This window comes from Podarcis gaigeae (genome assembly GCF_964106915.1).
Source record: "Podarcis gaigeae genome assembly, chromosome: 7".
NCBI classification, from domain to species: domain Eukaryota; kingdom Metazoa; phylum Chordata; class Lepidosauria; order Squamata; family Lacertidae; genus Podarcis; species Podarcis gaigeae.
The window spans coordinates 45,618,176-45,641,932 of NC_139683.1; the positions used below are offsets into that span (position 1 = coordinate 45,618,176).

The 23,757-nt window shown below is 41.3% G+C and overlaps 1 protein-coding gene across 5 annotated transcripts in view; it reads right to left on the reverse strand.

The window, feature by feature from the left end:
• Positions 1 to 23,757, reverse strand: part of CABLES1 (Cdk5 and Abl enzyme substrate 1) — a 53,749-nt gene that overhangs the window by 8,056 nt on the left and 21,936 nt on the right. For 3 of the 5 annotated variants that reach the window (XR_014566604.1, XM_083748258.1, XM_083748260.1), the window contains 6 exons: positions 16,772 to 16,843; positions 12,086 to 12,178; positions 9,105 to 9,182; positions 6,145 to 6,247; positions 5,727 to 5,883; positions 4,867 to 4,970 (listed from right to left, as the gene is read on the reverse strand). Coding sequence is in view for 4 of the 5 variants with exons in the window: in XM_083748258.1 (XP_083604384.1) it covers positions 4,867 to 4,970; positions 5,727 to 5,883; positions 6,145 to 6,247; positions 9,105 to 9,182; positions 12,086 to 12,178; positions 16,772 to 16,843 (607 nt within the window). In the remaining variant the exon portion in view is untranslated. The remainder of the gene's footprint in view (positions 1 to 4,866; positions 4,971 to 5,726; positions 5,884 to 6,144; positions 6,248 to 9,104; positions 9,183 to 12,085; positions 12,179 to 16,771; positions 16,844 to 23,757) is intronic. The other 2 variants (XM_083748259.1, XM_083748257.1) reach the window with 1 other exon arrangement.

Here is a 23,757-nt window from a genome sequence, read left to right on the forward strand (position 1 = left end):
AGTGTATCACACTTGTGCAACACATGTTTAGAAAAAGAAGTCTGAGTGCTACACTATTACACTTTCAGCATTCTTTTGAGTAAATGCCAAGAGAGAAGCTACAGGGAAATCCACAAAAATATTCCAAAATGGTTTATAAATTAGTTCAGAAACAATTCAGGCAAGGATGTGCCCTCTCTCAGATATTCATGTGTACGTGTGTTGTTGTTTTTATGAACGTGCCCCATGACGAATATCACTAGTACTTACTAAGCTAATGGATTCAGAGGAATGCTAAGTGTCATGTCCTTTATACTGGAAGGGCCTTCCTCCCTTAATATATTAATTCTGTTATTTCTGATCAATTGTTGGGGCTCAGTGCTTGACAGAAAAGGCTACCAACACCCTCCAGTTCTGCCTGTATATTGCATTGAAAAGAGCAGAACAGAACAGTCAGAATTTTACTTACAAAAGTATACATTATTTCATTGCATTTTATTTTAACTGTATTTTAATATGGGGGTGGATCTCTGCAGAAAGCTAGCTTTCTCTTACATTCCAGCTTCTCAAACTGCAACAGCAAATTATATTACCTTTTAGAATATGGTTGGTTTGGTAAGTCATATGGCATGTCCTTAAAAAGCAAAGGACATGAAAATATTATTAGGACTTAAACTTGGGAGAAAAGCTGGCATGCATCCACTGGAACTGGTAGCTATTTATCCTGGCACGCATTCAGTTCTTCAGCCAGACACAGCAAACACAGCAGTGACCTGCCATCGCCTTTGGTGGAATGAACAGCTAAACTATGAGCTGCCCTCCTGCAGTCTGAGCCTTTGCCATGGCCTACCATTGAGACAAATAACTAGATTGCAAAGAAGTCTCCACAAAGTTATTCTGAATCACTCTTGGAAGTTGTCCACCAACCAAAAATATAAGAAGTTGAAGCAAAATCGAGTAGCGGATATCCATCCCTAGACAGACTTGTTTTCTACAATAATTTACAAGCCAGAAAAAAAGACCAGAAATATAACTCAAACCACTAACTCATTGGAAGAAAGGTAACTGCTATATACATAGCCTTCACAAAGCTATGATGTATCTGAAAAAGTGTGCATGCACACGAAAGCTCATACCAATAACAAACTTAGTTGGTCTCTGAGGTGCTACTGGATGGAATTTTTTAATTTTATTGTAAGAAACATTAGCCATGCATATTTTTCTACGTCTGCATACTTAATATCATGCGGCAGCAACAGTTGTGGTCTAAATGAAGTCGCTCCATTCATGGGTGCTTTGAGCTACACTCAAATGCCATAAATGTAGATGGAAATATTCACGACCAGACCTACAGATTTGGTTCATAGCTGGTAAAATCACTCTGCAAAACGTCAGGCACTGTGACTGAGTCCTGTTAACAGTGACTGTCAGCAGCTTAACTAGCTTTCAGGCAGGGGTCTTCCCCAGCCCAACCAGGAGGTGCATGGACTGGGTAGTGGAACTTCTGCACACAAACTGTGTGCTCCACCACTGAGCTACAGCTCTTCCTCCAACTGATTCATTTGTCAAATTTGTCATGCCTTCTCTCATTTGTCAAAATACAATTAGTTTGGATCCAGTTGTGCTTTACATTGAAATTAATGTAAAAAAGAAAAACCATAATCATCTCAAGTCCCAGTGTTTTCAATGGGACTTAAAGGTAAAGGTAAAGGGACCCCTGACCATTAGGTCCAGTCGTGACCGACTCTGGGGTCGCGGCGCTCATCTCGCTTTCTTGGCCAAGGGAGCTGGAGTACAGCTTCCAGGTCATGTGGCCCGCAGGACTAAGCCACTTCTGGCAAACCAGAGCAGCGCACGGAAACACCGTTTACCTTCCCACCAGAGCGGTACCTATTTATCTGCTTGCACTTTTTGATGTGCTTTTGAACTGCTAGGTTGGCAGGAGCAGGGACCCAGCAACGGGAGCTCACCCCGTCGCGGGAATTCGAACTGCCAACCTTCTGATCGGCAAGTCCTAGGCTCTGTGGTTTAACCCACAGCACCACCATGACTAAATTGCTTTGGACTGAACCCATTCATCAGTGTTTGTGCTAGCAGCTTTTTAAAATTGAAAGAATGAATTACGTGTGTGCAACTGTGATAGCACAATTCAGTACAGTGGTACCTCGGGTTACATATGCTTCAGGTTACATACGCTTCAGGTTACAGACTCCGCTAACCCAGAAATAGTGCTTCAGGTTAAGAACTTTGCTTCAGGATGAGAACAGAAATCGTGCTCCGGCGGTGCAGCAGCAGCAGGAGGCCCCATTAGCTATAGTGATGCTTCAGGTTAAGAAAAGTTTCAGGTTAAGTACGGACCTCCAGAACAAATTAAGTACTTAACCCGAGGTACCACTGTACCATGAAGCCTGTATGTAGTATAAAGGATAAGAGAAAGAGAGTACCTAGTTAATGTAGAGCAGCTGTGGTTGTGGCTATCTGCTTCATGGAAATTATGAATAGTTTATGTGCCCAAGATCTGTGACAGAATTTTAAATACAGTCTTGGGGATTCCTTTTATCATCACCAGAAGAAAAGGATAACTGCAAAAAGCAACTGAATATTTTATGCCAGACTGTACTGCAGGAATAAAATATTTGGTGCCTCTACACGGAAAGCACAAATGACATTTGTCAATAGAGTTATCACCAGCTTGTACTTTTTAAGTGTTCTCAGTAAATCAATATTACACATTTGCGCCCCTTATAGTATCCTAGATACAGGATTATAATCAAGAAGGCACATAAAACTGAAACAGTTAATCAGTCTGAAAAGTGCCTGTCTCCACCAATTGCTTGCATGTTGCCACACTGTAAACAGCAGCAAATAAAAAAAGGGAAATTTTACCAACTTTTTTAAATAATAAAAAAATAAAAGTCTGCTGCTTCTATGATTCCTATGGCAGATGGTTGTGTGATGATTTATTATAGAACATGTTCCCTGGTTTAAGAAGAATATTTGTTGGCAAGCAGCCTCTGTTGTATTTCTGCCTGCTGTTCAGGTGTTTTAAAAGCACAGAAATTCCATCAGGGGGAAAATATGGCAATTCAAATGTAGCCAAACTGCAGTCCAAGCTTCTCTTCTGTCCCTCCTAAAGTATGGTGGGCAGAAGATTGGGATCTACTGGTACATCTCTGGGTGATGTGCAGTAGATCAGCAAGGATTCCTGACTCCCAATTATTAAACTATAGCAAAGCTAAATTACACTCTCTTCCTACCCCACTCCAAAAAAATACTGAAATTGGGGGTAACCAGCTCCAAATTTGTATGTGGAAAGACTGAGCTCCTGGTACTCTTTCAGAAGTTACAAAGGAAACACCATTATATTTAATTCTAAGTGCATGACTTCTGCATCTAGTTCCAGTCAGTGGAAACTATGGTTCCAGCACAAGACAAAGGTCAAGTCTACCCTCCTAGAACACAATCTCAAGTGACAAGTTCCAGACTAAACTACATTCTTGATATTGCTGGTGAAAATGCACCACATGGTGTCTCTTTCACATTAATTATTATTATTATTATTATTATTGTTGTTGGTGGTGGTGGTGGTGGTGGTTTCTATTTGCTGCTCATATAGGATATTTTGTTTTTTAACGCTTGATGCTTTGCTGTGTTTTTATATATGTTGTAAGCCGCCCAGAGTGGCTGGGGAAACCCAGAAAGATTGGCAGGATATAAATTAAATTATTATTTATTATTATTGTATCAAATTCTGCAGTTGTCATTTGGCCCGTTATAATTCCATCCATCCTGCTGACAGAATTCTATTCAAAAGGCTAGAATAACAGACGAGACAATGCCCAACTGTTGCTCTATTCTGAATGCAGTGGACAAAAGCCAATTTACACCACTACTTGTTCAGACCATCTCATATGTCTCAGTGCTCCCACACCCCAATACAAGTGTAAGTGTGTGTGTGTGTGTGTGTGTGTGTGTGTGTGTGTGTGTGTGTGTTTCCTGGTCTCACTCACTCCACTTAGTTTGTGTCCACACCCATAAGAGACAATAATTTCTACAGGGCTGCAGCTGCCAAGCTCTAATGACAAAAGCCTGCCAACTAATGAAAGTTTAATTACACACCGGAGCTCAACATAGAGAGAACAAAATGTTCCATGCTGACATAAGGGCTACTCTTTACTCTGCCCACTTGTGAAATGTGGTAATTAAAGCTGTATTCTATTCAGGACTACAGGCCTATCTGCTACTGTATACAGTAGTTTTAAGAGCCAAATTAGATGTGACAATGGGCGCCATGTTTTATCTTCGTATGCTGTGTTCATGTATAAAGTGTGTGGGAAAGAGACTAACATCAAAAGGAGAGAGTGAGTGGGCGAGAGGAGCTGAGTAGGAAAAGTTATGTTCTTTGAATAAAATACAGTGGAACCTCGGGTTGCGAACGTGATCCGTGCAGGAGGCATGTTCTCAACCCGCAGCGCCGCGTCTGCGCACCCGCGTGATGCGATATGGCGCTACTGCACATGCGCCGAAACCCAGAAATAACCTGTTCTAGTACTTCCAGGTTCGGAGCGGTCCATAACCCGAAAACGCACAACCCGCAGCGTTTGCAACCCGAGGTATGACTGTAAAAAATAAACTAACTAAATGGCAAACCTTAAATTTTCGGCCAATGAAATACAGTAGCATAATGTTGTTTGCCCTTTCATTGATCCACAGCAGCTTTCATATCCCGAAAGGCAAATCATTTGTCATTTATAACTAGGATTCTTAAGTTGTTACTCTCAGCAGATATAAAGAGCAATCAGTTTAAGTAAGACAAATTAAGGCTTCAAAGTTTTAGCCAGTGTATAGTTCATGTTCAATTTTGTCACATTATCAAACACTACTCACCATATATGAAGGGAATATTAGCACCCTCTTGTGCTTCCCACACGGCCACTGAGGATCATCCAAAAGATTAGGGTCATACTCAATATAATCTCCCAGGTCACTGCCTATGAAGAAGATCAATGCATACAAGCAACTGCATAAGGTAATGTGAGAGACATAAAATAATAAATAACGGAAGACAAGCTTACAGTCGAATTGCAGAACGCTGCCTTTGCATGGGCAATTCAGCTTCTGAAGTGTATAGTTAAAACAGTGAAGGTGAATGTTTATGTGGTCTTCAGTGGCAATCTAGGGATGGGCAAGGAGCACTGAAGCAAAAAAAGCAACATACTTAACCAAACAAGCCAGAAGATGTGCATTGAGAAAGATTACAGGCTTCCTACCTGAATGATCATAATGTAATCTATCAATTTTAAATCAGCTCCATTAATAGACAGCAGTGGATATTTATTTTTTCCATATAATGTTCATAAGTGGACTTACTGAAGATAGAACAATGTTAATGAAAGCCCTAATGTACAAATGGCTGCATTGCATTGAGCAAGCCTCTAAGATATCCCAGTGTGGACTCTGAGAGAGTCATGCAACAACGGCCAAAAATGCTTGCTACTGGTAGATACAGCTTAAACAGTTCCAGGGTGCCCTGAGTGTCAGTCATGAGCTACCATGAAATCTTCCAACAATATTAGAAGGGTCAGCAGCTGTTGTGGGGCCTAGGTGTTGTGTGATAGCTAGATCTCATTGGCTTGGGAAGGGGTGCACAGGTTTGTGGAATGCAGCTGAAGACAATCACGTCAATCTATTCCCCAAAGTTCCATTTAGGCCAAGGACTCAAATGCACATGTATTCTAAAATGTTACCTCCATCCATGCTCCCTTGGGTGCTGTTAGCCCTTCCCAATGAAAGGCTACGATGGCTTGCATTGCGAAATTGTGAGAAGGATGAGGTGGAATCTATCGTGTTTCTTCGTCCTCCCAAAGCGTTGGTTGGGAAGAGAAACTGGGTATAAGAAACAGTCTAAGAAGAAGAAAAAGAGACACACAATGTTGATTTTTTTTTTTATTGCTCCACAACATGAAAGCTCATGTACAGAACCTGTTTACTTTAAAACTTGAATTTCAAGAACTGAATGTTCTGAATTTTTACAGATGCTCAGAAGCCACTGTTTCCTTAAAAAATAAGAGAATACTGTTGCTTAAGAAATAGAAACTGTAGGATACAAATGTGATTTGACATTTGGTTCACAAGATTATATGTTGGTAGGATAAATAGTCTTACCTTCCCATTGGCTCCCAATTCCACACCTTCAAGGCCAACTATGTCTTTCAAGCAAACTCCTGCCGCAGAATGGCATGGCCTCCCACCTTCTGCTTTCATATCCCTGGGAGGCAGAAGCCAGTGGTTAATATATTTTGCATGTAACTAGATATAAATCTTGTTTGTTCAATGCCCTTTCTCAAACACAAGTAAGAAAATAATGATAATTATGTAGAACAGGACTCTCTTGCCAAAAATGTATATGCTAACACTAATAACGAACACAAAATCAGAATACTCTTGCCCAGGGAAGCAAGCACAGTTGTATCATTAAGCAAAAATAACATTTATTGGATTATCTGAATATGGATACAGACCTATAAAAACCTATGCGGGAGTTCTGCGGGGCATTCTCTCTTTAAGGGAGAACAATGGACGAACACTCCAGCATGTGAATAATTTAAAGCGCAATTAAAAATTAACCAGGTTTTTTTAAAACCTGGGAACAAAATTGAAATGCAACAACAGAAGCCTCAGAACACAATGCTTTTTTGAAATCTTATGCACTGTATTTACATGCAGTTCAAAACATGGGGGGGGCTGCTTATGAGACCTAGGGAAGGAACCCGTGGCCAAAGAGCTGTGTGAGGCACCAACTTTCTGTAGGTGGGGGGAAGCTGGGTGGGGTGGAAGAAGGAGAAAGAGAAGGGGCTGATAGAAAGAAAAGGGGTAGCCCTGCTCACTTTTGGTTCCTGTGTACAGCCATCATGCAGGCCCCAGCAGATTAATCCTTTGACAGTATAAGGTTCTCCACCCTTGTGGTAGGCAGATAAAGTCTTATAATAGTCTGCATTTCAAATTCATGGAAACTGAGCATAAGGGTCAAATTAAATGTGACCTTAAATGTGACATACCAGTTTTTGAAAATAAAAATAGTTGTTAGTTGTGTATAGAGGATGACTACAGCATGAGTGAAATTTTACTCCTTCCTCTCCTCCTGCAGTCCTGAGGAAGATTCCTCCTCAGAAGCTGGATTCGTTTGGAGTAGGTGCCCAGTGAAACGCCATCCCATCGGATGTCAAGAACATAAACATCTACATGATTCTTAGAAGACATCTGAAGGCAGATCTGTATGGGGAAGTTTTTAATGCATTGTGTTTTTATATTTTGTTGGAAGCTGCCCAGAGTGGCTAGGGCAACCCAGTCAGATGGGTGGGGTAAAAATATAATACAGAGGAGGAGGAGGAATCTCTCACTGGTACAAAGGCAAATGCCAGTTTCAGAAGAGGAATTTGAAAAAGTAGGCGCATGCTATCTGAAACAAGCCCCTGAGAGCATCTCTCCAGTATTAAAAGAGCTCCAGTGGCCTTTAATTAATTTCTGGACACAATTTAAAGTGTTGGTTTTAACCTTTAAAGCTTGCATGTAGAAACCTGCTAGTGATGGATGGGGCCAGAAGCATACCTGGCACAAGAAATGTTGTTGCTGTTGTTTATTATTATTAATTATTATTTTAAGACCATCAGAAGAGCTTGGACCCAAAGGAGGAGGAGGGACACAACACTTTGCCTAAGAATATACTGTCCTTCCTGAGAGTGGTATGGTAAGGGAAGGGAAGGGAAGTTAGAGGACAGTACAGGCTGGCAACATTAACCCTGCCATATGAGAATCCCTTGCAGATAACAAGACAGTCAGGTTGTGCATCCACAGCAGTGACCAGAGAAAGAATGACCGCTGGGATGAACACAGAGAGAAGACACGCCATGCTGCATCTGTAGCAGCACAACGGGCGCGTTCATTTGCTCCAGCTGCAACAACACACGTCTCTCCTGTATTGGTCTCTACAGCCAGAAGCAGGCGCTGTAACTATACCATGGTTTGACTTTACTCCCAAAGGCACACTCTTCCACTGTCTCTTGAGACCGATGCCAACACATACAGTACAGATGAGATGGTACCAAATGAATAAAACGTTGAGGTACAGTCTACAGAAGCAAGCTTTGTCAGAACATACTGCAAGGCTGTGTCAAAAGCATGGACTTTCAGTCTCTTGGGCCACTTGAAAGGGTAAAAGCCCACTGTGTTGCAATGCCAAGGAACGTGATTGTACTGGTGCCAGTTTGAAGTTGCGGCACTGCTTTGGCGCTACATTCCTTCATCTCTAGTGCTATGGTTGTGCAGATGACACACCAGGCCTTTCAAGAACCATTTTTTTTTAAAAAAAAGAAAAAGCAAGCAGTTTTTGAGAGCTGACAGAACAGTCCAGAAGTACAGTGGTACCTCAGGTTACATACGCTTCAGGTTACATACGCTTCAGGTTAAAGACTCTGCTAACCCAGAAATAGTACTTCAGGTTAAGAACTTTGCTTCAGGATGAGAACAGAAAACGGGCTCTGGCGGCGCGGCAGCAGCAGGAGGCCCCATAAGCTAAAGTGGTGTTTCAGGTTAAGAACAGTTTCAGGTTAAGTACAGACCTCTGGAATGAATTAAGTACTTAAGCTGAGGTACCACTGTATGATTAAAGGATTGCATTTGGTCTGAAGTGCAAACTCTATCTATAAAAAACTTTTACTTCAGATACACCACACTATTAATGCATCGTTAGCAAATTCAAATGGTGTGAAGTGCGGTCAGTCGCACATCAGATAAGACATCATTTATACTCTGTACATCACAAATAACAATATAACTTGCTTTGATTTCAAAGACAATCCATTCCTAGTCATAGCATACAGCAGCTTCTCACTTGGTTCAGAGTATGCCACGTTGTGATAAGGCCAACTGCAGATCTGAAATGCTGAAGAAAAACTGCAGTTCCTGTTCACTTCTTTTGGAAGTGCAGATACTGATCATCTGTCATGGGCAAACATTTGTAATTAAGTTTACCATTTTTTAGAAATGTCATCTGCAACATCCCTGATGCATGTAGCACATAACATTTACCCAGAGAAACTCAACAGGTATGAAACAAATATACATACCCAACATGGCTACAGTCCCGATATGGCAGCACTGAAAATATGCTGCAGAAGGATCTTCTGCCACTAATAAGGACTATTCTAGAAAACAAATAAAGTAAAGGCTATGATAGAGGGTAGCAAATCCAGCAATTCAATTCAATTCAAACTTAAAACTTTGCTTGGCAAAAACTCCTTTCCACTATCCTACTTTTCTTTCTATTGCACTGTTGCAGACGAACTGGATCTATTCTCACTCATAAACTGCACTGTATGTTGCGCTTACCAACATCTGACAGGCCAAGCACCATAAACTGACATGGGACAAGGGAGGCTTAACACTTGGTTATCAGTGCTTTAAGAGAAATCACTACTAATCATATCCCCAGTGGGACAAAAGGGGGAAAGAGCCTTATGCATAGCAGTCTGGGTGCAGAATGAAAAGCTTGGGACTTGAGCCAATGCATATCCACCATTACTTTTCTCTCTGCACCATTCTGAGATTCAAACGGACAACCGGGGGGGGGGGGGAGTGGCTTTAATAACGCGAAAGCTGGTCCTCTTAATTTGGCTAAAGAAATTGAATAAAAACAAGTTGGTAACCCTACTTCACTTGTTCAAACATGGTTTACTTTGAGTCCTACAAATAATGTATTTAAGAAAGAGTGTGTGTGTGAGAGAGAGAGAGAGAAAGAGAGAGAGAGATAAGAAGTATCTGTCTTTGGATGTTTTGATCTGGTTATTAGCATAAACTTCCAGGAAAAAAGCCAACAACTGTCACAGTTTTTTTGTCACTTTCATAACTTCACATATCTTTGACAAGGAAGCCCAAGGGAAACTATTAATGGGTCAGACAGCTGTGTTTTGTTTTTGTTTTTTAAACACAGTGCTGTGCCAGAAATGGTTGAGAAATAAATGGGTCCTCTAGTCCAGAGTTCATAAATGCAACGATAATTGGGAGTCTGCCGAACAGATGACAATACAACCACTTCTGCATTAAGAGATCCAAAATCAAACAGATGGCTTCACTCCACTGTGTTTTCACACAAATTTTACACTAACTACTGCAGTTCAGAGCAGTAATTAAGTCTGCAAAAGCATCTGACGTGCCAGCCTTTTCAGAGCATGCAATCTAATGTCCCTGTACGCAATGAATTTTACATGAAATGTGCAAGGCTTCCAACTGTAAATGCAGGCAGAACTGGAGGGAATAGGCCATGTGAGATACCAACCTACTAGGAATGTCCCTTTAACCTCAGCATGCAATTGCGCTAGCAGTGAACATCAGGAAGCACTTACAATGAACTCTTCACCCTTCAGGTGAGGATTATAAATCATCATTACCACGCAATTCTACTTTTAATTGTGTTGTCCTATTGCAAGCAAAGAGGAAAACGTCCTACAAAGCACAGCATCGGAATGTAGATCAAGATGCAGATAGTGATCAGCCTTTTCCCTTAAAATTAAAGTATTCATGATGAAACAGAAACCATTGTTGAAACTTCACACATATAAAGGATTTAGTTAGCCTATAGCTCTACAAGGAGGCAAATACCCAAAGGTATTTCACAGCATGTTCAGTCACATCAGTGGGGCAAATATCTTTGATACTACACAACAAAAGAAAACTCACTATAAACATTAGGGGAAGTCTCAGAGGGAGAGCACACACTTTGAATGCAGAAGATCTCATGCTACAGTCCTGGCACTGTTGCTGAAAAGCCTCAGGCAGCAGAAGATGTGAAGGACCTCAATGTCTCAATGCTGCCAGTCAGAGTAGGATATATTGTGTTACATAGACAAGCAGGCTGACCTGGTATAAGGCAGCTTCCTATGTTTCTACAATGCAGTGTGCTGTACTCTTAATCTGAAGCACCCCTAACATTAATCATGCTGGGAAACAGGATTGAACAGAAGTGTGGCCTACTGCTGAGGCAGAAGCAGAGTTCTTAAATCGGCAACACAAAACGGCTCAGGCAAGTTTCATAAACACAAAAACAATACCTTTTCCCCCCCACAAGTTGGAACACTTCTCATTGCTAATGGCTGGCATGGGATCTAGCTACTAAAAAGGAGCTCTCTGTTTTCCAAAGGCATTTTAGCACCCAAAGCTACTGGGTGCTTGGAGCACTCAAAAGTACTGTATCTCCTCACCCACCAAAAGGCCCTAAGGCAGGCTGCTGAAATTCCTTGGCCTGACTATCCCCCTACATTCATCTTGACTACTTCCAACAGCTTAGCAAGCACCAGAGACATCCGCTCTTGGATAGAACCTTGCAAGCAACATTGTGCTTTGGTCCCACTCTCCATTCTGTACTTTTCATACCTGGAGATTCTTGACGGCTGCTGCACACCCAATGTAACCTTAGTTGGCTTCTAGGACACCTGCTCACTATTTTTAAAGCCCAAGTGAGGCCCCCTGCATAGTATTTTATCTCCCTATAACATGCCTCCCTTTACAATTCCTGCACCTATAAGAGCATATACCAAAAGTGTAATGAAGAGAAATTTATTTCAACTCTTGCCAATGTGCTTTGCAAGACAGATAACTTCTGGCTACCATGTTACAGGCAGTATAGAGATAAGCATCCATGGGACAAAGCTTCTATCCTTCAACTGCAAAGTGTATAAACTCTCACCTGCAATGCTGCATACAGTGTGGCTAGCAGCCCCACCCACATCCAGTGTTAGCCCAGGATGGGGAGGCTGCTCTCACTGTGGGTTAATCCTGCATCAGTAAGCGCTTGTACACACTACCACTGGGCAGTGGATAATTTGCCATTGCGGATCCTGGGGCAATGATTTTTACATGCTTTCTTTTTACCATGTAGCCCAGCTTGAAGACTACAGAATACAGAGGTAATTCTCTGGCTATGTCTTGCTTTTCCTTGCAGAGGATTCTTGCACTGGGAAATGTGGTGATCTGCATACAGAATCCAATTTCCACATGTAAAAGATGATCATTGTCTCCTACAAAGGCACACTGCTCTTTGCCTGCAAAATACCTTCCATTCCTTGTATCATTCTGTCGCATGTTCTTGATGAAATGAACCTTCTTAAAGTTCTTTGGTCTGGGTGAGCCTGACAGAGTCCGGCATCTGAAAAATAAAGTAATTGAAACCAATTTAGTTCTCTGCTGAATAGCCAAAATATCTCAACACAAAGGCAGGAAGGAAAGACCAGACAAATTATTCAGTTCACCATCCTCCCCACTCAGGAGTCTGTAGCAATAACGAAAACAAGAATGTCTAGAAAGAAAAGGGGCTTAAAAAAAATAATAGAATCAAGCAATATATTTAAAAATGAAAAACAGAACTTCCTGGATTCTGTTACAGATCCTAGGAAAATTGAGATAGGGAAATGGAAGAATGATGTGTCTTTTCATAACCATCAGAATTCTCCGTAATAGTGCAAACCAAAATGTTTTTCAGTTTTTAAACACTTCATAATGGGTAAAGTTCCTTTTGCTAACAAAAGTAACTGGATTGTGCAAGGAGGTCTTCTCTAAAATATGTTTGCTTCCTCTTTTTCCTCCTCTTTTAAGTCTGTTAACACACTCCCATTTACCCTGCATCCAGTATGCTCCCGCCCCTGGTTCGAGAAGTGATCTATACACAAAATTAGCCACAATGTGTATCTATCCTGTTGTTTCTTATAAAATACTGCATTGTGATGCATTTCCCTTAAGACCAGCTTTGATTATTTCGAGAGAGAGAAAGAATGCCCTGGGTGTAAAGCCAGTAATGTGTGCACAACCTAAGCTGTAGGAAAGTGGTGCAAAACACACCATAGAATGGGAAAGGTGTTACATCTAGGTAACGTGTTGGACCAAAGGGAAGGGAAAGATCAAAGGCACCCAACAGAGGAAGAGCAAAGAATAAAGCATGATTAACTGAGGACTGATTGGCAACAGATGGTGCATGAATTGTGACAAGTGGATACGGTGGTCTGGTGGTCTAGGAAGGGATCGGAGGATAGACATGAGAGGTGCATAGGATAAATGCACTGATGTAACGGACACAAAAAAATATGATAATGAGAGATGGAAGTGAAGGGAACTGATAGCACACAGAGAGCAAGTTTTCAGCTTCAAAAGTGTATTTTACATGGCCCTTTGCTGACAAGCAATCTTAAATCCAATGTATTTGATGGAGGGCCATTGTTTGAGCTTTAGGCAGGTTAGCCAGATGAAAAGAGGACAGGGCTCCTGCACCTTTAATAGAGCAGAAGACAGACTTTCAGCAGGCATAGCTTTTCCTGCTGCCATTTCTCCCTCCACTCAACTATTCCTATCAGCAATCACAATGGGCTCCAATTAAAAGAATCCCCACTGCGAGCAGAAGTCCACTGGAAGGAGAACCACGAGTAAACAATCTGAAATATTAAATATTATTTATTTCTTTGGGCAATTATAGCTGCATTTGAATAATTTATGACTGCACTTCACGGTGCTCTCATGAATGCTTTGTTACATACGGTCTAAAAAGAACAGACTCATTAAGAGGAAGCAACGGATGTTGCTATTCAGTTTTTTTGCCCCTTAGGAGATGGGGAAATGGTTCTGTTCAATTTGAATTGGGTGGATTTCAGTAGTAAATACTTATAAGCTAAATTACTCAGGCTTTGACCTATGGAGAACTTTATAAAATTTCTGTCTTGCCAAGGGGATATACCACAGGCAAAATGCACAGGGGGTGTTACTTTTTAAATACCGTATTAGCCTGAATATAAGCCTCACTTTTTTCTCAAATTCCGACAGTGAAAAGTTAAAGTGCAGCTTATATTCGTGACCTTAGGGTGTGCAGCCAGGAGCGCAGGGTAAACAGCACCAGGAGCGTGGCACCCGCCCCACTTGTAGTCCCCGTCCTCTCCCCCAAGGCTGGGAAGGGAGAAAGCAAGGAAGTGAAAAGGCCGCTGGCAACGCAGCACCCCGCCCCCGCCCAGTATGCAGCCAGGAGCACCAAGGAATGGAGCAGCTTATATTCAGGCATTTTTTCTCTCCCCCGCCCTCCAATTTTAAAGGTGCGACTTATATTCGGGTGCGGCTTATATTCAGGCCAATACGGTAATTATACTGCTAAAACACGTATAGCATATCATATCATATCATATCATATCATATCATATCATATCATATCATATCATATCATATATCACATTTCTTCCATTATCAACTGCAAGTGCATTTCAGTAAGAGCTCTTTTTTTAGTTTAAGTTTCTTCATAAAACAAAATAAATTACTGGTTATGGTGTGCACCTGGATACAGTAAGAATCCTTTGGAATGGTTTGAAACAAGCAATTTAAAAAGCTGGGGAAAATGTATTAAGGGATATTAAAAAGTACAATGGAAAAATCTGAACACCCTTTGGATGAATGAAAGCATGGCATGCATTGGCCAGGCAAACGTAACAAATTCCACGGATAGCAAACAGTTAGTATGATGGTTTCTATTAGCTCATTTTCGTATAGGAAACCTAGGACAAACACAAATGATAAAAACGCTTTCTCTTTATCACAAGCAAGTTCAAAGTTTGTGTAGTTTTTAAGAGTCTGTGACTTGTGTCCCTTTCTAACCTTATCGAAGGATGAGATTGGCAAGATATTCATTTCTTTATTTTGTCTTTGTAAATAATTCGCATCATGTTAAAAAAGAAAGGGTTGTAAATAAACAGTTCTTTGACTCTGAGCAAGGCTGCCTCATGTTATGAGCTTGTTTTGGGTTCCTATCAAAGCCCCAGCTACAGTTGATCCTCTGTCCCTGGTGAACACAAATGCTTTGATGAAAGAGCAACACTATCCTGAATTGGTAAACAGATTATTAGTCAGTCATGCAGCGTTTGGATTCTAACAGGCTACATAGCATTACAAAGCATACTGCATCGGCGGACTAACTTTTTAAGAGGTCTTTACAAACGAATTTGCCTTCTGGAGGCACCTATGTTTACAGCATTATGAATATATTTGGCATGAAATGTCAGATGCTACAGGACAGAGATCTTAAAAGCTACGAGTTGTCAGAGAACATTGTATTTATATAAGGTGTGCCCCAAACTGCCATGTGTATTACTTTGGCAGTCCCAAAAAGTTACTTGTGGATTGAACGTTCATCAGTGATCAAAACAGTACTTATACAGAGCTCCAATGTTTACATTCTTTTTGCACTGACCAAGCTGAAACAATTCTATAAGAGAGTCTGTATTCTGTGGGAAGGACTCTTCACACATAACCGATTTAAATTGGGCTTGCTAGTCTCACTTCCTTGTTATGTCAGGCAGGGGTGGAGACCGTCAAACCTAGGGGGCCAAATGTAGCCCTCCAAACCTTTCTATTTGGTCCTTGAGAATTTTCCCTGGCCACACCTTCTCCCTCAAGGCCTCATTCCCTGAGTGCTTTTGCCTGAATGGAATGTGTTCTTGAACTGCGTTAATCCTCAGCTCACTTTCGCCTGAGGCTGTGCCCAATTTTGTCCCCAGTGGCATGTGGCGTTTGGAAGGTTGCCCATGAAAAAATGTGGACCTTGGTCTGCAATAAGTTCTACAAGCTTGCTATACGTGTTCATTGTAACCTGTAAAGAAGCCAATGTGGCAGGACCTATACTGTATCAGGCATAGGCAAATTCGGCCCTCCAAATGTTTTGGGACTACAACTCCCATCATCCCTGACCACTGGTCCTGTTAGCTAGGGATGGTGGGAGTTGTAGTCCCAAAACATCTGGAGGGCCGATTTGGCCTATGCCTGATCTACAGTGGTACCTCGGGTTAAGAACTTAATTCGTTCCGGAGGTCCATTCTTAATGTGAAACTGTTCTTAACCTGAAGCACCACTTTAGCTAATGGGGCCTCCCGCTGCTGCTGCCGCGCCACTGCTGCACGATTTCTGTTCTCATCCTGAAGCAAAGTTCTTAACCCAAGGTACTATTTCTGGGTTAGCGGAGTCTGTAACCTGAAGCGTATGTAACCTGAGGTACTACTGTATATGCATACAGAAGAGGGTCAGCCCCTCCAGAAGAAGCTAGTGTGGTAGGAGCTGTGGAACCAATCCAGTTCACTTCTACACTATGTGTAATGTGGGGCGGGGACATCTTTTCCTTCATCTCAACCCACAAAATGTATTGGGTCAGCCTTGCATGCACAGAATCCCTTGTGACCTAAGCACATAAGGAGTAGGGATGGACACAGCCCTGATCTCTCCTGATCTCCTGCCCCTACAATTATTTCACATGTTCTTGGGTGGAATATCAATTTTAAAGTTTTGTAATGGTCCAAATTCTAACAAATGTCAAAATAAACGGCAAAGGGGAAGGGAAATAGAAAGAGAAGATAGAGAGAGCTACTGCGCTCAAGTTCTAGTTATGTGGTTCCTGTGGGCACCTGGTTCGCCAGTTTGAGAACAATACTAGACTAGATGTGCCTCTGGTCTGATCCAGCAAAGTTCTTAGATGTTCACATGTAAAGCCTGGCCTGTACATGGGGATGACGGTGGAAAGCGGGTGCAAAACAGGGGTGCAGAGCAGAAGAGGGCAGTGGCTTCAAAAATAAGGTTGGGAAGATGAAAAGGGAGGTTAATAGTAGCTTAGTGGGAAGCGAGGGGATTAATGTGGGGAGAGTGGCGGAGGAGTTGGTGAGCATGCCAAGGCATGCCAGTGACGGAATCATTTCAACGTGCATACACTCTGTATAGTTGTAGTTACCTCCGTAAAGGAGCATTTTCCTCAATATCTTCTAAAGTCTCCAGTGAAGACCTTTGGGAAATCAACCGACGTCTGTGAAGGGAAGAAGGGAAAAAAGGAACAATTAAATACTAAAACCATAGGCAATTTATTGCCCTAACCTTAACAAATAATAACACACTTTTTTAAACAAAACTGAGCTGAACTGGGCTAATTTAAAATAACAATATAGAATAAACTTTTCTGCTTCTTAGTTTCCTTCACACTTCTCTTCACCATAAACAAGGCTGTCATGCAAGAGAAGTTTTATTGCAAGATCTCAAATGATATTGGGCAAATATCCACAACTTCAAACCCCCAGTTTGATCTAAGTGTTTTAAAAGTAAACACTTGTTGCCCAGATTTCAGTCTGTAGATCTGTAAATGCACAGTACATGCCATATAAAAACGAGTTCTTCTGTCTTCAGGCTTTTCAAACTGCTACTGAGGTTTTTCCTATGCAACCTGCATAGGTGGGCAACCTGCAGCCCAGGGGACAAATGTGGCCCCTGACATCATTTTCTGTTGAATGCAATGTCTTCTTAAACTTTCATCTGAGTTTCTTCCTTCCTTCCTGTTTGTTTCCTCCTTGTTTGTCCTGGTTTTTAAGATCATAAGATCAGGATCATAAGATCCTGGATCAGGCCAACCATCCTTCTAGTCCAGCATTCTCTTCTCACAATTGCCAACCAGATGTCTGTGGGAAGGCTGCAAACAGACCCAAGTACAACAGTACTCTTCCCACTTGCAGAATTATTTACACCAGGAAACAAAATGCCCTTTTCTGTTGTATGAGAAAAAAAAAAATCCCTTTACAACTCTGGAATCTCAAACTCAGCAGCAGCTTACAGGCCTGGGGCCCAATTATGACCCCTTGCAGGTTGCCAGGTGAAAGAGCTGTCAATCACTATCTTCAGCTCAGTTGCTAGCCTTCCTGCTCCCTATATGTCTTCTATGTTTTCGGATGATGAAGCAGGAGCAACAACAAAAGGACCAGGAGAAAAAATGGAGAGAGGAAGGTAGCCACATCACAGAGGAGAAGGGGAAGCTGTGGTGGCGAGGGTGAGGGGACGTGAATGAAAGGAAGTAAGATCTTCCTTGGAAACGAGGCCTGCTACCCCGATGACTCAATATTTTTTAAGCATACATGCTTAAACGTCAGTAATTTGAGGGGGAAATGCAGCAAGATAAAATCAATTCTAGAAAAAAAAACGGGTATCATACAATGAACATACAATAGATAGTATCAGACTGCATAATCAAAACAAAACAAAACAAAACAAAAGAAGAACTATAATCAGATTGCCTAGGAGGGAAGTTGGAGAGACTTAGAAGTTTGTTATCTCTTGCAGAAGAATCACAAGGTATTACCACATTTCAGACAGCATAAGTAGCTTCCTGTTAGCAGGATTATACAAATAAGACTACACTAATTATTAGATATTTATATACACACAAATACACATGCACAGAAATACAGCTAATGCCATCTCTTCCGTTATCTGCATTAGTGATCTGATTTGTTTACAGCTAACTTGGAATCTCTGGAACATTATTCTATTTTATCTCTTCCTGGTACTGAGGATTTTTTGTTATGTTCTTAAACTTCTTTATTCTTTTGTTTTGGTAACTGCTTTGGGGATCTTTGTTAGAGCTGAAAGAAGGTTTGTAAATATTTAAAACCGCAATACATTCATGGAGGAGTAACAATAAATAAACCATTAAAATTTTAGAATGCACATGCCCCCAAAGTTGAGGGGGAATAATGACATCTTGTACACCTATTGTGTTGTTCAAAATCATAGCCTGCCAGCTACAACATGTATATCAATACAACATGTATATCAACATGTATACCAATGCAAATTCACCTGTGATGTCATTTGAATTGGATTTGTAATGTTTAAAAACAAAAACAGAATTCAGTTCATACACTTCCCTGTATTTTGTTGTGGCACTAACCTTGTGTTTAGGGTTTTAAATAAATGAATACATACACACCCCCACACCCATTAAGAACATCTAGTGCTAACTTTATTCTGATGTAAGATTTCTTACTAAAGACTTAGTCACTGGCTATACTAGCTCACTGGAAGGACAGATCCTGAAGCTGAGGCTCCAATACTTTGGCCACCTCCCTGGAAAAGACCCTGATGTTGGGAAAGATGGAGGGCACAAGGAGGAGGGGACGACAGAGGACAAGATGGTTGGAAGTGTTCTTGAAGCTACCAGCATGAGTTTGACCAAACTGCGGGAGGCCGTGGAAGGCAGGAGTGCCTGGCGTGCTCTGGTCCATGGGGTCACGAAGAGTCGGACACGACTAAACAACTAAACAACAACAATGCTAGCTGGGGCTAATGGGAGTTGGGATCCAACAACATCTGGAGGGCATTGTGTTGGCTACCCCTGGTGTAGGATGAAGCCTGCCAAATTCAGACACAGCCCACTGGGACGTTCTAATGGGAACAGCACAAGAATTCATTTCAGCAGGACTTACACAGAAACATTTTCTTAGGGACTGTTTCACAGTGATCAATGTGTATGTTTAAAATTGAAGAAAGCCAGGCTGGTCTTGGTTTACTGCATGGATGAAGAACCTTTTACCCTCCAGATGTTGCTGAACTAGAACTCCTATCATCCTTGCCCATTGGCCATGCTTGCTAGGGTTAATGGGAGTTGTAGTCCATCTGGTTCCTCACTTTAGTGGATAGCTAGCCTGCAGAAGAGTTGTGGGAAACTCAACATCTTTTTCGTTTTTAAATAAAGCAGGTTTAACAGACGTTCTGAAGAAGATATCAAAAGACCTGCTCTTATTTCATGACTACAGTAACTGTGCATTAATCATGCAGCTCCATCTAGAGCAATTTATTTCTGGATGCATTTAGCCTTTGGCTCATCCCCTTGTTGGCTTAGAAGAATACATTATTCTTTTATACAAGTGAGCTTCTCATCCAGCATTTCATACTGTCTCTCCACCTATAAGCATACAAATGCATCTTCCCCAAAGGATGATGTCATTGAATTTTTAACCTGAGGTCTATTTTTAGTGCTATGCTTTTGAGCTCTAAAAAAATTCTTCAGTGACCTAGCAACTGATGAAAACTGTGATAGTAGAGAAAGAGCTCCCAAAATACATGAAATTAAGACTCCCTGGCAGTCAAATGCTTTGGTTTCATCCCCTTCCCATGCTAACAGCCTTCTCTCCTCACTTGGTTGGTGAGGAAAATTAACATTTTTACCCTCTTTGCAAACAGAATAGTCTCTCTCTCTCTCTTTCTCATTATGGTGGTGAGGACAAGAAAATACAAGGCAGCACAGTGTGACAATACAAACATGAATGGTAGTGGAAAGGCCCCCTCAGCAGCACTCCTCTTTGGCTCAAAAAATTAACTGCCATGAATTATGTTTTGTTGGCTTATGGTTTGTTTGGAGGAACAGGATGGGTTTTATTCTTCTGGTCTGTTCATAGCATTTGATTTTTTGATTTTTTTGTTGTTGTTTTCAATGAGTGCTTCCCAGAAAAGTGCCACAGAAATATTTAATTAATAATAATAATTTAATGTATTTATTTATTACAGTGGTACCTCAGGTTAAGTACTTAATTCGTTCTGGAGGTCCGTTCTTAACCTGAAACTGTTCTAACCTGAAGCACCACTTTAGCTAATGGGGCCTCCTGCTGCTGCCGCGCCGCTGGAGCACGATTTCTGTTCTCATCCTGAAGCAAAGTTCTTAACCCAAGGTACTATTTCTGGGTTAATGGAGTCTGTATCCTGAAGCGTATGTAACCTGAAGCATATGTAACCCGAGGTACCACTGTATTTATAATTTAAAAGACAATCTGCTATATGCAATACTATTCAACACAGTGTTTTTAATGCATGTTTTCCATGTCTCAGCCACTGGTGTGACCAAAAAGGGGCAGCTGCTGAAGAGGTGGAAAATTAAGCCTGACATTTGTTTTTACAACTTGCTGCATTCTGTTTACAGACACTTACTCACAGGGCCATTTTTCTCACACTCTGGAAATTCCTGTTTTCTTATATCATATCATGGATTGTTGTACTCTTTGTAAATCAGAGCTTTTATTTTGAAAACTGCTGCTGTTTTATCCTAGATTACGGTATGTAACAGACTAACAGCATCATTCTAACCAAGGCTACTCAGAAGCAAGTCTTACTAAATTCAACTAAATTCAACGGGGGTTAGGTGGCATTAGACTTTTAGCCTACTATACTGAAAAGCCAGAATGTGAAACAACATATCTTTTACTGCTGTTTTGCACTAAATAATCCACTAAATAAATCAACATTACAGCTAAGAGCCAGCAAGGCAAACTCCAATGAAATCTTGGATAAATGAGGTGATAAGTCACTGCCTCATACAGAATGCTGTAAAAAGATTAACATTGACCCACCTCACAGAAATTGTGAGCTTCTGGGCCTGTCCACATGGTAACTGGGTAATGGTAACAACAACAACAACTTGACAATCCAATGTGCACAACTAGTTGTCTACTAGCTCATGTGGTGCCACCTAGCCTTCCGAATTCCCTCCTGTTATATTCTAGACAGGCGCTGTCCCTGTTGCCTTTTCAGCGACTAGTGAAGACCTTCCTCTTTCAACACACCTTTTAACTGGAGATCCTTATCCCACAGTCTGCATCTGTATTGGTTCCATTTTAATTGCTTTTTAATATATGGAATTGCTTTTAAATGTTTGTCTTGGGCTGTATGCAATGTAGCACTAAGTAACTGATTCCATTGCTGCACAGATTTACGCTTGTGCCATGTTTACGGGGAAGACCCCAGAGTACGCAACAAAGAAAGAAGCCTCCTCTGTGAAGAGTGCAAAACACTGCTTGTGTGCACTACCACATGCACACAAGACCAAATCCGTCAAAAAGTTAAGCGGCAGAAGATCTGCCAGCACATCAACGTGCTCCATTGTAGAGAAGGAATGGAGAACATCCCAAGAGTCGCAATCCTCATGGAGATGTGAAAACACTAAAGAAAAGAGTTTTAGTGGCAGCCAGGATAGATCTACTCCATTTATCAGGAGTTAATTCCTCTTTAGCCATGACAGTGCAAGACTGTGCCACCAAAATATCTAAAGTAGAAGCACAGATACAGCTGCACATGGAAGAACAACACCTTTCTTGCCCCTTTAATGTAATTAATTTTATATGTGAAAACAACTGCCGTTTTAAGCCACACACACTGGGGCGTGGATCTGACCCCTGCCTTCTGAACAGCATATTCCATGCCCTAGTCTCAAGCAGAAGAAACAGAAGCAAAGAAAAAAGGAGCACTTGTTCCAGTCAAATTAACTGCATTAACATGAACTACACAAAAGGGCAAGAGGTTCATTAAAATGTGTCACAAACACAACACTTCAAGGGCTCTTTCAACACATACATGGGAGCTTTGCTGCAAAGAAGAAAGAATGTTTGAACAATAAAAGCACTGTTTACTAGGATTATGCCTATAAAGCATAGTTTCATTGCTGCAGTTGCCATATCTCACTGAAGGAGTGATTCATTGGCAGCCCAGCCCAGCAGAAGTCGCAGAGTGTGCATCATTAACAGCAAGGTTTTTTTATTTAAAAAAATGTCCAGTGTTTTAAAAATGCCTACCAATGTGCTGTAAATTCTATTCTATACTTTTCCCTTAATGACAAAACCAAAGTGTTTTATCAAATAATATTTGGGAATATAAAGTGAACAGTATTCACTGATTACCAGTGGTGTTCAGTCACCCATACGTGCCTCTAGTTTCACAAGAATTATAACTGTTTGTACAATTCCTCAATCAAATAACTCACAACATACGGTAAGTTACAAATAGCAAACCTCAGGTCTCCTCAGATGAGCAGCAGGATCCTCCAGCATATCTCCATTCTGCCAATTATCCCAGATCTGGACATTCTAACCTCAGGACTGGCACTGTCTGGATACATATCTCTCCCAGGGCCATAGCAGCAGAAGAGATGGTGAGTAAAGTAGGACCTCTGGACTCAGCAGCTCCAGGACCCAACTAGCTGCACACAAGGCTACTCTGGAGGAGGAGAAGCACATGGGAAACACCTGATCAGGGCCTGACCAAGAACCAGGAGGGTGTGGAGTCTCCAGATCCTTCTTAAGTGCCATGTCTGAGCTGCTTAATTGTTGAAGCAACAGCTCTTATCCAATCTCCAGCCTGCCTGATCAGGGAAATGGACAAGCAGCTTGTGCCATTTGTACCTTGTTAGCTACTGCAAGCACTAAACTTCTCAGCCTGCTCTACACAAAGCCAAGTATATGAAAATAGTGCACTGTCTGGATCTTCAAAAATTGCTCACTCTACTCCTGCCAATATGCTCAAAGAAATGCTGCAGAGTTGTTCAGAAAGATTACCTAAGTAAGCATCAGGAAATGTCAACAGGGAGAAATGATTTCAAGTCGGTCACGTGCCTATAATTAGGCCACATTATTGAGAACAAGCTGCAACATGGATGAAGATAAAGAAAGACTTCTATGAGAAAGGGACAAAGGATATGAACATTGATCCCGGTTTTGTTTTTAATCACTTGTTGACTATGTGCCAAATGAATCCTGCTATACAATGAACAGGACTTTCCATTCACTAGAAATGATAAATCAAACTACTTTGTCCTAAAGCAGTGTGATATGATCAGGTTAACATGGAACAAAAGCTACCCTTGTCCTTTTATTTAAGTTTTGTTTTCTCTCCAGTGTTCTCAGATTAAATAACAAATTCTCCATATACACACACACACACACACACACAATCGGCTTCATCTTTGGGGGGGGGGTTTTAAATGGTATGGTAGATAGCCACAGGCTGCATTCACACTCCAATTTATTCTGTTTTACTGCCATTCCCCTAACTTCTATTTTGCGCAATTTATTTGAGCTTTCAGCTGACGTAAAAGCAACTTCCGGAAAACTAATGGAATTTAACGGAATATAG